The sequence below is a fragment of the Dreissena polymorpha genome, chromosome 1, assembly GCF_020536995.1.
Source record: "Dreissena polymorpha isolate Duluth1 chromosome 1, UMN_Dpol_1.0, whole genome shotgun sequence".
Classification (NCBI taxonomy): domain Eukaryota; kingdom Metazoa; phylum Mollusca; class Bivalvia; order Myida; family Dreissenidae; genus Dreissena; species Dreissena polymorpha.
This window is the reverse complement of record NC_068355.1, coordinates 178569656-178583708: the sequence shown is the minus strand read 5'-3', so window position 1 is coordinate 178583708 and position 14053 is coordinate 178569656. Positions and strand designations below refer to the sequence as shown.

The window sequence follows — 14053 nt, the reverse complement described above, 5'->3', positions numbered from 1 at the left end:
ATGCGGTGATGCGGATGGTCTGATTTATAATATTTTGCTTAGTGTTCACCAGAAATTGCAACTAGAAATACTATGAAATAGTACTATTAGAGAGGGCTTGAGGGCGGGGGGGGGGGGCATTGCCCTTTATCTCCCAGACCCCTGGCCTAATTTTCTGGATTTTACATTTGAGACAATTGACACCATTGCATTTGTCCCAATGATATCTTAGCTAAGTTGTTCCGATCCATTGAACAATCTATTAAGCCTTATAAGTACATTTATGGTAATATCTTCAAAGAAACTTGGTCAGAACAATTGTGTTAATGTTATCTGGGCCTAGTTTGATAATGGTTCTGGGCCATTTAAAAACATGGCCACCATAGGGCAGGGCAGTTTTCCTTATATATGGCTTTATTTAAACCTTGTTAACACTCTTGAATTGACAATGACAGTGCAATCTTCACAAAACTTTGGTAAGATCATTTTGTATAATGATATCATTGCTGAATTTGAAAATGATTTTGATTCTTAAAAAACATGACCGACATGGGATGGGGCAGTTTTCTTTATATGGGTATAGAAAAGCCTTGTTTACTTTCTAATGGCCACCTTTATTTGCCAACCGTCAAGAAACTTGTATCGAATGAAATCTCCGCTGAGCTTGAACACGCTTTCCAAATCCAAATTACAATTATTACTTAAGCATCAAACTACAGATCCATAGTTCAGCTTCACAAGACTTTTCCTTCATGTTACAGCGTGCAGGGGACCGGTCTTGGCGCCCAGTGTGGGCCGTACTGCGTGGACACGCCCTGTACCTGTGTAAGGAGAGACGGGACCCAGTCACAGTGAGTGGCCATTTGACCATATGTGAGCCCTGCTCTGTGAAAAGGGGTTCTATGTGTTTGCCTAAAGTGTTGTCCCAGATTTGCCTGTGCAGTCTGCTCAGGCTAATTAGGGACGACCTTTTCTGACTATTCACTAAACTTGATTTTAATCAATAACAGTCTTTCTTTAAACAAAAAATACAATACAAGAGGAAAGTTGCATCCCTGGTTAGCTTGTGCAGAATTCATTGGCTAACCTGGGACAAAATTTTACGCAAATGCATTTAGACCCCTGTTCATAGAGCGAGGCTCGTTTGTTTAATGTTGTACCATTCTCTGCCTGTGTAAGGAACCATGTGACCCGGTTGACAATTATTGATTATATTTGAGCCTTGCACTGAGAAAATGGGGTTTAATGCATGTGCGTACAGGGATATTTTTGGCCCGATTTTATAGCCGAAATTCGGCTATGTTCCCAATCCCAAGAAGTATACTTTTTTCCCAAAATGTGGCAAAAAATTCCCAATAGCCAAAAAAAAAAAAAATTTTTTTTTTTTTTAGAAAGAAGTCTTATGTGTATTTTATCTCAATTTTAATTCAATTACATCTAACAAAGTATTATATGATTTTTTTCTTTTAATTTGAATGATTATAAAGAGTTTAATCAAATTTAGTGGACTTTTCGTGTGGAAAAAAAGGCTAATGAATTTATTTTCCCAATTTCATGAAAATGCCGATAAAATTCCCAATTCCAAAGCCATGGGCTATCTTCCCAAAAAGTGGAAAAAAAACCCTGGCGTAAAATGTAATCCCAGATTAGCCTGCACAATTTGCACAGGCCAATGAGGGACGACAATTTCTTTTTTTTACGAAAATCCTGTTGAGGCGGAAAGTGTTGTCCCTGATTAGCCTGTTTAGTCACTTTGGGTACATATATTAAACCCCCTTTTCACAGAGAGGGGTTCTTTGATTTATGTTGTATCGCTATGAGTATTGTATTGAGCAGTCAAGTTCATTAGTGTTATTTACCATTTGATTTATGTTGTATCGCTATGAGTATTGTATTGAGCAGTCAAGTTCATTAGTGTTATTTACCATTTGATTTATGTTGTATCGCTATGAGTATTGTATTGAGCAGTCAAGTTCATTAGTGTTATTTACCATTTGATTTATGTTGTATCGCTATGAGTATTGTATTGAGCAGTCAAGTTCATTAGTGTTATTTACCATTTGATTTATGTTGTATCGCTATGAGTATTGTATTGAGCAGTCAAGTTCATTAGCGTTATTTACCATTTGATTTATGTTGTATCGCTATGAGTATTGTATTGAGCAGTCAAGTTCATTAGTGTTATTTACCATTTGATTTATGTTGTATCGCTATGAGTATTGTATTGAGCAGTCTAGTTCATTAGTGTTATTTACCATTTGATTTATGTTGTATCGCTATGAGTATTGTATTGAGCAGTCAAGTTCATTAGTGTTATTTACCATTTGATTTATGTTGTATCGCTATGAGTATTGTATTGAGCAGTCTAGTTCATTAGTGTTATTTACCATTTGATTTATGTTGTATCGCTATGAGTATTGTATTGAGCAGTCAAGTTCATTAGTGTTATTTACCATTTGATTTATGTTGTATCGCTATGAGTATTGTATTGAGCAGTCAAGTTCATTAGTGTTATTTACCATTTGATTTATGTTGTATCGCTATGAGTCTTGTATTGAGCAGTCTAGTTCATTAGTGTTATTTACCATTTGATTTATGTTGTATCGCTATGAGTATTGTATTGAGCAGTCAAGTTCATTAGTGTTATTTACCATTTGATTTATGTTGTATCGCTATGAGTATTGTATTGAGCAGTCTAGTTCATTAGTGTTATTTACCATTTGATTTATGTTGTATCGCTATGAGTATTGTATTGAGCAGTCAAGTTCATTAGTGTTATTTACCATTTGATTTATGTTGTATCGCTATGAGTATTGTATTGAGCAGTCTAGTTCATTAGTGTTATTTACCATTTGATTTATGTTGTATCGCTATGAGTATTGTATTGAGCAGTCAAGTTCATTAGTGTTATTTACCATTTGATTTATGTTGTATCGCTATGAGTATTGTATTGAGCAGTCAAGTTCATTAGTGTTATTTACCATTTGATTTATGTTGTATCGCTATGAGTATTGTATTGAGCAGTCTAGTTCATTAGTGTTATTTACCATTTGATTTATGTTGTATCGCTATGAGTATTGTATTGAGCAGTCAAGTTCATTAGTGTTATTTACCATTTGATTTATGTTGTATCGCTATGAGTATTGTATTGAGCAGTCTAGTTCATTAGTGTTATTTACCATTTGATTTATGTTGTATCGCTATGAGTATTGTATTGAGCAGTCAAGTTCATTAGTGTTATTTACCATTTGATTTATGTTGTATCGCTATGAGTATTGTATTGAGCAGTCAAGTTCATTAGTGTTATTTACCATTTGATTTATGTTGTATCGCTATGAGTATTGTATTGAGCAGTCTAGTTCATTAGTGTTATTTACCATTTGATTTATGTTGTATCGCTATGAGTATTGTATTGAGCAGTCAAGTTCATTAGTGTTATTTACCATTTGATTTATGTTGTATCGCTATGAGTATTGTATTGAGCAGTCTAGTTCATTAGTGTTATTTACCATTTGATTTATGTTGTATCGCTATGAGTATTGTATTGAGCAGTCAAGTTCATTAGTGTTATTTACCATTTGATTTATGTTGTATCGCTATGAGTATTGTATTGAGCAGTCTAGTTCATTAGTGTTATTTACCATTTGATTTATGTTGTATCGCTATGAGTATTGTATTGAGCAGTCAAGTTCATTAGTGTTATTTACCATTTGATTTATGTTGTATCGCTATGAGTATTGTATTGAGCAGTCAAGTTCATTAGTGTTATTTACCATTTGATTTATGTTGTATCGCTATGAGTATTGTATTGAGCAGTCTAGTTCATTAGTGTTATTTACCATTTGATTTATGTTGTATCGCTATGAGTATTGTATTGAGCAGTCAAGTTCATTAGTGTTATTTACCATTTGATTTATGTTGTATCGCTATGAGTATTGTATTGAGCAGTCTAGTTCATTAGTGTTATTTACCATTTGATTTATGTTGTATCGCTATGAGTATTGTATTGAGCAGTCAAGTTCATTAGTGTTATTTACCATTTGATTTATGTTGTATCGCTATGAGTATTGTATTGAGCAGTCAAGTTCATTAGTGTTATTTACCATTTGATTTATGTTGTATCGCTATGAGTATTGTATTGAGCAGTCAAGTTCATTAGTGTTATTTACCATTTGATTTATGTTGTATCGCTATGAGTATTGTATTGAGCAGTCAAGTTCATTAGTGTTATTTACCATTTGATTTATGTTGTATCGCTATGAGTATTGTATTGAGCAGTCAAGTTCATTAGTGTTATTTACCATTTGATTTATGTTGTATCGCTATGAGTATTGTATTGAGCAGTCAAGTTCATTAGTGTTATTTACCATTTGATTTATGTTGTATCGCTATGAGTATTGTATTGAGCAGTCAAGTTCATTTGTGTTATTTACCTCCAGTGGCTCAGCATCATGAACATTCTCAATCTGTTATCTCAACTCAAAAGAAGAGATTTTAGTTTCCACTCATTATTGAGAATGTCTGTAGACTCACAAACTTCCTTAAAACTTAGCTATAAGAATATGTGCATATTTCTCCTGTAACTCAGAATTGAGTCAGACTCAAACTCAAAAAGTACCAAATCAGGCATTATGGTCAAACTCATGTAAAACAAAATGAGAAAAAACTCAAAGTTGAGTCAGAACATTGACTTATAGCCACATAAATCATTGGGCAAACTCAGATTTGGGTCAGACTCAAAACTTAAAAAGGTCCTCTGAACACCTATTTGGTCATTATGGTTAAACTCATTCAAAAAATAGAACAACTAACAGTTGATCCAGGGCATTGACTAAATAAAACATCGGGCAGCTCATGAGAACTACGTTGTGTGTCCAACGCTGCCCAGGCAGCTCATGAGAACTACCTTGTGTGTCCAACGCTGCCCAGGCAGCTCATGAGAACTACCTTGTGTGTCCAACGCTGCCAGAAGCCAATCTAGCATTTGATTGTCAATTTAAGGATATTGTTGCGAGAAATTAAAATGGAACGCAAAAAACCCGAGCATTTTGTATCTCGTTAAATCTATGTAACCATACCACATCTAGCGTTGAAATTTTGGCTATTGCTGTAAGGCACATTTTTTTATGGGTTAACTTTATTTTATGAAATATTTTATGGCATATTCGTTGATTTTGAGTATTAATGTGGCTTTAAATGCAGTACATCTTGATCAGTCTGTGTTGAATGCAGTACATCATGGTCAGTCTGTGTTATATGCAGTGCATCATGATCAGTTGGTGTTAAACGTAGTACAGCATTGTAAGTCAGTGTTATATGCAGTACATCTTGATCAATCTGTGATGAAACGCAGCACCTCATAATACGTCTGTGTTTAATGCTTTAATTATGTATATGACACCAGGACCTGATGTATTGTGTTCTTTATTTTTGCTCATCTGATCACAATGTGGCTTGTGTGTTGTGCGTTGACAATATGTACATTGTTAATACTCTAGAGGCCACATTTATCTTCAAATCTTCATGTAACTTGGTCAGAAAAAGTGGCCCAATTACATCTTGGTCATGTTAAAAAAACAAATATGAGATCAAAAACAAGGTCACTAGGTTACATTTAAAGAAAAAGCTCGTTAGCATAGTAGTTGTAACATTTGATGTCCAATCTTCTTGAAACTTGGTCAGAACATTTGTTTTTATGATATCTTTGCCGAGTACACAAAATGTTTCAGTGCTTTGAAAAACATGGCTTACATGAGGCAGTACAATATCTGTAACATGCCTATCGTGAAATACTGTTAACATTTCATTGACCACATTTATTATTATCTCCTGCGGAGGGATACAAAGTTGGGGTTGTCTGTCCCTCCGTCTGTCAGTCAGTTACACAATTTTAAAATTGGCTGGGATATCAAAGGAACGAATTCACTTGTTGTTCATTTACATGTATTGGCTGAACTAGTCACAATACTCAGTCATATATATAGTCACCACTATGCACTATGTTGGTGGCTAAAGTTCCAGTTTCAGATTTTTCCTACTTTTCTCTTGCAGCTTGTAGCCCATGCACTTCCCATGAAAGTGCGTGCGGGATCCCAGGTTTGTATTGCACACAGGTTGTCTCCCTTTTCCAGCTTTGCGTTGGGTTTGAGCCTTATTCTTCTTTAAAGCAAGCGTTTTTTGCACAGATATTTGTTCCCTTTGCAAGCTTTTGCTTACTGAGTGGTGTTTTTTAGCTCCGCTGTGTTCAGAGAAAACCTGAGGTATTGTCATAGCCAGCTAGTCGTCGTGGTGTCATGTCGTCCGCGTTGTGCTAAAACATTTTGTCAAAGTTATGAACATTGGCTCTAAAATCAAAGTGCTTCAACCTACAACTTTGAAACTTTGTATTTAGCTGCAACTTGATTAGTTCTACATGCCACACCCATTTTTGGGTCACTAGGTCAATGGTCAAGGTAACTTTGACCACTAAAAAAAAAATAAAAAAAATCTGACAAGATTTGCCGAGCGTGGCACCCATTATGCGGTGCTCTTGTTGTATTTTTGTGGTCAGGTATTTTGGCTTTGTCAGCTTTAGCAATGCTTATGTCCCTTTGTTTTCCAGTCTTTGCACCACATATATGTCCCTTTGTGAGGATTTGGCGATTCTTATAAGATTTCTTCCCTTTTGCCAGTTTTAGCACCAGTGTCAGTGCCTGTGCCAGTTTTTGCTGCAAGGTTGTGTCCCTTTGTCATATTGCGTTGAAGAGTTGCATCCATTTGTAGGTTTTTTGCACAAGGTATTTGTTAGCTTTTGTAGCAGGGTTCTGTCCATTTGTCAGCTTTTGCTGAAGGGTTACTTCCCTTTGCGGAGATTTTGTTGCATAGTTGTATTCTTTGACTAGCTTTTGCTATGGGGGCGTGTCCCTTTTTTTATAGGAAATTTGGGCTCTGCAGAAAAATCTAGTTTCTCTCAAACAGCAAATTTGTGTGATTGGATGATTTTCTTTGCAAAAGACTTTTGGTTTATTTTTGCTTAAAATTCTTCAGATTCCACGAACCAAATCTGTTGCCTTTTGTTGGCTAGTTACATGTCTACTTTGCTGCTCTTATATTTGAGTCACACTGTCTGAAAAGGGGTTTTAATGCATGTGCCTAAAGTGTTGTTCCATATCTGCCTGTGCAGTCTGCACAGGCTAATCAGGGACAACAATTTCCGTTTAAACTGGATTTTTGCTTAGAAGTGACTTTCTTAAAACGAAAAATATAGCATAAAAGTGGAAAGTCTGGTCCCAGATTAGCCTGTGTGGTTTGCACAGGCTAATCTTGGATGGCACTTTACACACATGCATTAAACCCCCTTTTTACAGAGTGAGGATCATGTCTATTACGGTGCTGCACAATTAAGAACCTTGTTTGAAGTGTGAGTGTGAATTCATCAATTTATTTGGAACGCAAACAGGGTGTCAGTGTATCAGGAATGATATGAGTGTTATCCCCCACAGAATAACACAAAAAGGAAAGCTTTTTATTAAATGCTTTTGATAAAATGGTCATGGTGGTATTATGGTAATCTATCGACCGGGAGGTCACTGGTTTTATCCCAAATGTGGGAGCATTGTTTAGATCTCCCCAAAAGTACTGGTACTAGGCCCAGGCAACGGACTAGAGAGCGTTTCAAATAAGTAGTAAGTACTTTCAATGCAATCAAGCTGAAATAAAAAAAATTAAACTAAATGCTTTTAAAGCTTTTTTTAAACATAATTTGTTTGGTGGTGGATGACATTTTTGTGATACATATAACACAGTTTTTTTCACAATTTGATGCCATTGAAATCAAGAATTGTCAACTTATTAATTTACTCTATTTTTTCAGTAACAAATAAACCACAGTAAAAAACCAATTTATCTCCCATGAATTTATCACTGCATAGCCCCTTGTATATTTCACTGCTTAGTCCATAATAGGTAAACATCAATATTGGTTTTATATTTCACTGCTTAGTCCATAATAGGTAAACATCAATATTGGTTTTATATTTCGCTGCTTAGTCAATAATAGGTAAACATCAATATTGGTTTTATTACATTAGACGCGCGCTGGGAAAACAGGTCTTTATGCAAATTGTATATTGCAAAGCTAATACCTGGTTAAGTTAACCTTGCTGACACTCAAAGGATGACATTTAGGTACAGTGTTTTTTTGGTCAGATATGGGACCCAAATTTTGCCCAATATCCAATCTTAAAACGTATATTTGTTTTTCCCAAATGACGCCCTAAAAATCCCAGTTGAAGGTTTTTACAACAAAATAAAATTAAACAAATCATTAATCTCTTTTTATGCCCCCCCCCCCCCCCCCCCAAATGACCAGAATTCAATAAAACTTTATGGGAAGCTTCACTGCCAAGAGGAGATGTGCATATTATCAGCCGGTTCTGGTTGGATGATTTTTCACAGAGTTATGGCCCTTTGAAATTTTCTATAAATTGTGCATATAGTGCAATTCTTGTCCCTACTTTTCCTTTTATCTGAATATATAGTTCAATATTGTGACAAAAAAAAACAAAACCTTTGGGGAGCAACACCTGTCTCCGACGGTTTATTGTTTACAGTTCATCTCTATCCAGCTGCATTGATTGAAACACAATAAATTATTAATTTGTATTCTCAATAATTGTTAGCAAAAACCCCCACAACATCATTAATTTCAAAATTTTAGTTAAAATGACAGGCTTTTTTTCAAATCAAAGGGACCTGGTCCCGCTCCAAAAATTGAGAGAAAAACAAACAAACTACCGTGTCTTGTTTCAGACGAGCGTGTTCTCATACGAAGAGCAGCCAATCTCCGTGAAGTCCTGTATCGTAGACATTGCCCACAGCTACACCAAGCGCAAGAACGTGTTCCGACTGAAGACGTACAACGGGTCGGAGTACCTGCTCCAGGCCGATGACCAGATGGACATGCTAGTCTGGATACGACACATCAGCGCCAACAATAATCCAGACCTTGACGTGAGTCAACCCTGTACCACTTAGATACTAACCCTTTACCACTTAGATTCTTACCCTTTACCACTTAGATTCTTACCCTTTACCACTTAGATTCTTACCCTTTACCACTTAGATACTAACCAGTTACCAGTTAGATACTAACCCTTTTCCACTTAGATACTAACCCTTTACCACTTAGATATTAAACCTTTACCACTTAGATAATAACACTTTACCACTTAGATCCTAACCCTTTACCACTTAGATACCAACCCTTTACCACTTAGATACTAACCCTTTACCACTTAGATAATAACACTTTACCACTTAGATAATAACACTTTACCACTTAGATAATAACACTTTACCACTTAGATACTAACCAGTTACCAGTTAGATACTAACCCTTTTCCACTTAGATACTATCCCTTTTCCACTTAGATACTAACCCTTTACCACTTATATACTAACCCTTTGCCACTTAGATAATAACACTTTACCACATGGATACTAACCCTTTATCACTTTGATAATAACCCTTTACCACTTTGATACTTAACCTTTACCACTTAAATACAAACCCTTTACCACTTCGATTCTCAGCTTTACCACTTACATGTAGGTACTAACCCTTTACAACTTAGATACTAACAGTTAAACACTTACATGCGTATTTTGACCACTAGGATGCATATTTTGACCACATAGATACGTGTTTTGACGCGTTTGTAGTCCCTTAAAAAAAGGTTAAACTTAATAAATAACCTTTCTTACTAAATTCAAGTTTTAATGGTTTTATTTCCAAAATTAAGATACTGATGACCAGCAAACAGCATAAAACTTGAACAGACTGCAAATTACTTAGCCAAAGCCATTTCCACTTTGCCTCTTAGTGGGAATGGGTTAACCCTTTATCGCTCAGGGTTGATAAAAAAGTACTAATTTTTCTGGATTTATTTCAAAGTGAACTGTTTTGTCAACTATACTGAGGGGAGGTCGCAGGTTCTATCCCCACTGTGGAAGCGTTCTTTAGATCTTCCCCAAAGAGGCCAAGTCAGGAAAAGGACCAGTGTTTCCATAAGCTTTAGTATTCCGATGCAATTTAGCTGAAATAAATCACTGTCAACTCTATAAGAAGGGTATAGCATTTTACTTTCGAGAGATGGTTCCAAAATCACACACCTGTAGCATGTTGTTTAATTGACTGAAAAACGTAAGGACAAACAATGTTGTTGTTTAATTTTAGGAAAAGGGAGGGACAAACAATATTGTTGATAAATTGACTAGCAAAAGATCGGACAAACAGTGTTGTTTTATTGACAGGCAAACATAGATACAAACATCCCATGTTGTTGTTTAAGGCAAACAACAGGCAAGGAAGTGAGATATACTGTTGTTTATTTGACAGGCCATTTGTGTGTTATATACTGTTGTTTATTTGACAGGCAAATGGTGTGTAATATACTGTTGTTTATTTGACAGGCCATTGGTGTGAGATATACTGTTGTTTATTTGACAGGTCAATGGTTTGTAATATACTGTTGTTATTTGACAGGCCAATGGAGTGTAATATACTGATGTTTATTTGACAGGCCAATGGTGTGAGTTATACTGTTGTTTATTTGACATGCCAATTGTGTGTAATATACTGTTGTTTTTTATTTGACAGGCCAATTGTGTGTAATATACTCTTGTTGTTTATTTGACAGGCCAATTTTGTGTAATATACTGTTGTTAATTTGACAGGTCAATGGTGTGTAATATACCATTTTTTATTTGACAGGCCAATGGTGTGTAATATACTGTTGTTTATTTTACAGGCCAATGGTGTTGGTGTGTAATATACTGTTGTTTATTTGACAGGCCAATGGTGTGTAATATACTGTTGTTTATTCGACAGGCCAATGGTGTGTAATATACTGCTGTTTATTTGACAGGCCATTGGTGTGTAATATACTGTTGTTTGTTTGACAGTCCAATGGTGTATAATATACTCTTGTTGTTTATTTGACAGGCCAATGGTGTATAATATACTCTTGTTGTTTATTTGACAGGCCAATGGTGTGTAATATACTGTTGTTAATTTGACAGGCCAACGGTGTTACAAACGCAGAGCTGATTATCCGCAAGAGCCAGGAGCTTACCGAGTCTGGACCAACCCTGGGGAGCAACACGTCCCCAACCCCCGCCCATAAGATCACCAAGAAACTCTCTGTTATCAAACAGAAGGTGCCGCAGTCTCCCAGCATCAAGAGACGCAAGACAGTGTCCGGGGATAAACTTGGTGAGTTGTTATTACACATCAATCTGGGGAAAATGTGTTACTTGTTATTTACATTTCAGATAAAAATAACCAATTTTGTGTAAGCCTTTTTTTATAAAGGAAACACTCCTTTTTTTCCTACGAAGTGCCTAACATAGTCCAATTTCTTTAAGAGACTTTGTTTTAAATTTCAAATCATGAAGCATTACACAAATAAAATTGACCATGATAAATCTTTCATTTTTTGTAAGTTTTGTTGATACAGGCCAGGTTTTTTTTTAGTCTTTTTGGGGAAAGAAGTCTGGTAAAATTTTTGTTATCAATAAAAGTGGCAAATTCAAGAATTATTTATCAACAAAAAAAGTTACATATTGTGTAGTATGTTTACAAAATGAAGTTGATATGTACAGCCATATAATCATAAGTCGTAAGAGACTTATTTCTAAAAAAAAAAAGTCAATTGGGATTTTTTTTCATCATTTTGGTTTGGGATTGGGTCCGTTTGCTTTGGGATTGGGTCCATTTTAAGGCCTTTTTTTACATAGCATAAAAACCCTTGCAGGCTCAAAGGGATCCTTGTCTGTTTCATTCATAGAGGACACCGGGAAGCCGAAGACGTGGAAGGGTAAGCTAGGGAAGAGCATTAAGAAGCACATGGGCTCGAGTTCGTCAACTGGGCAAATTGCAGTCGTACCTGAGACCGGAGGGATGTTTGGGGTGCCATTGGAGGACTGTCTGCCCTCACCAAACAATGAGGTCAGTGTTTGTTTCACCCTCACCAAACAATGAGGTCAGTGTTTGTTACACCCTCACCCAACAATGAGGTCAGTGTTTGTTACATCCTCATCTAACAGTGAGGTCAGTATTTGTTACACCCTCACCCAACAATGAGGTCAGTGTTTGTTACATCCTCAACACTAACAATGAGGTCAGTGAATGTTACACCCTCACATAACAATGAGGTCAGTGTTTGTTACACCCTCACATAACAATGAGGTCAGTGTTTGTTACACCCTCACATAACAATGAGGTCAGTGTTTGTTACACCCTCACCCAACAATAAGGTCAGTGTGTGTTACACTCTCAACCAACAATAAGGTCAGTGTTTGTTACAACCTCACCCAACAATGAGGTCAGTGTTTGTTACACCCTCACCTAACAATGAGGTCAGTGTTTGTTACATCCTCACCTAAAAATGAGGTCAGTGTTTGTTACACCCTCAGCCAACAATGAGGTCAGTGTTTGTTACACCCTCACCTAACAATGAGGTCAGTGTTTGTTAAATCCTCACCTAACAATGAGGTCAGTGTTTGTTACACCCTCACCTAACAATGAGGTCAGTGTTTGTTACATCCTCACCTAATAATGTGGTCAGTGTTTGTTACACCCTCAGCCAACAATGAGGTCAGTGTTTGTTACATCCCCACCTAACAAAGGTATTGAGTGACATTTAATTTCAACTACACTTTTTTGCACCAAGGGGGCAATATTTTGTTTTTCAGACTTTCCAAAGTTGTGACATTTGGATCTTAATACAGTGAACCGGCGTTTATCCGGAAGTTTTGACAAGAGTTTAATACTAACCTTTTGACATACACCTGATGTTTATGTACATTTACATGCTTATTTCGCATCAAGAATGATATTTTCTTGTTACGCCGACATTTATTTAGTTTAAAAAATCAAATGTTGTTAAAAAATATAATTACAAAAACGCGTAAGGGTGAATCCTAATTGTAGTAGATGTACACACCATGAGGACTGCGTGTATCTTGTGTGATACTGCCGCAGTGAAAAGATGTTGCCATGGGTGGCATGCGAGCTGTAAGTTGGTAACGTCACAGAGTAACAAATCAAGGGTGTTAAAGGCAAATGAAAATAAAACATTAAACTGCGATGCTGTTTTAATATCTTTATTTATAACCCCTCTCAGAATGTTGAAATGATTAAAATAGCGACATGTTAAAAATCATAGTGATAATTTTTTAACGGATTGTTTAAATTATCCTAGCACAACTTTTCACGCATACATGTAACACGTTCATTTCGTTTTATTCTGAATGAGCATGTCAATTTAAGTGTTTAACAGTTTTTCAATGACGGTCCGATTGTTATCAGCGTCTAAATTGGTCGCGTGTTCAGCTCATTAAAGACATTGAAGAAAATCATACATAAAATCAAGTGTGTCATTTCAGATGCATTTTGTAAAGCTGACACCAATTGAAGTTTAAGTAAAGTCGGAGTCGAATCATGATTAATCACTACCATTAGCTATCACTTCTTAACAAATAATATTTCGCGCCTCGGTGAATGCGCTTTTGTTTAAACGACAGGTAGGCCATTTAGCCTAAAACATCAATTCTTCACGCCTCATTGAATGCACTTTTGTTTATTCGGCTGGGGTCGATTAAGCCCCCATGTTGGGAAGCATCCGGATAATCATGACATAATTACAGCTAAATACACAGATCGGTGTTGCAAAATATATGTCCGGATCTGGAACACGAGATTTCGGACGTAACGAGGGAAAATACTGCATAATAAATCCGTTCCCCTTGACTCTCGTCCAGATCGCGAGTTTTCTGAACTATCTAATTCTGTATAAACGGGGGTTCACTGTAATTGAATAAGAAAAATAAAAATTTGAGTATGATTCCAGGGCACGTTTCCATCCCTACAAATTATACACAGTTTGATAAGTTTTAGTGTCTTAATTACTGATTATAAATAGTTTTATGAATTAAAGGGAGTAAATTAAGTTTGTGTTTGGAATGTTCATCCATGCTCTTTGAACACATGTCTTGTTTTAGTTTGAAACCAGCCTGGAATATGTTTAAGCTC

At 36.1% G+C, this 14053-nt stretch overlaps 1 protein-coding gene across 4 annotated transcripts in view; it reads left to right on the top strand.

Annotated features, from left to right (window-relative positions):
* The window catches only part of LOC127863158 (uncharacterized), a 123221-nt gene that overhangs the window by 94121 nt on the left and 15047 nt on the right, over nt 1–14053 (top strand). For 3 of the 4 annotated variants that reach the window (XM_052402552.1, XM_052402563.1, XM_052402545.1), the window contains 5 exons: nt 741–830; nt 6031–6075; nt 8770–8970; nt 11041–11233; nt 11808–11968. In XM_052402552.1, the coding sequence (XP_052258512.1) occupies nt 741–830; nt 6031–6075; nt 8770–8970; nt 11041–11233; nt 11808–11968 (690 nt within the window). The remainder of the gene's footprint in view (nt 1–740; nt 831–6030; nt 6076–8769; nt 8971–11040; nt 11234–11807; nt 11969–14053) is intronic. The other variant, XM_052402572.1, reaches the window with a different exon arrangement.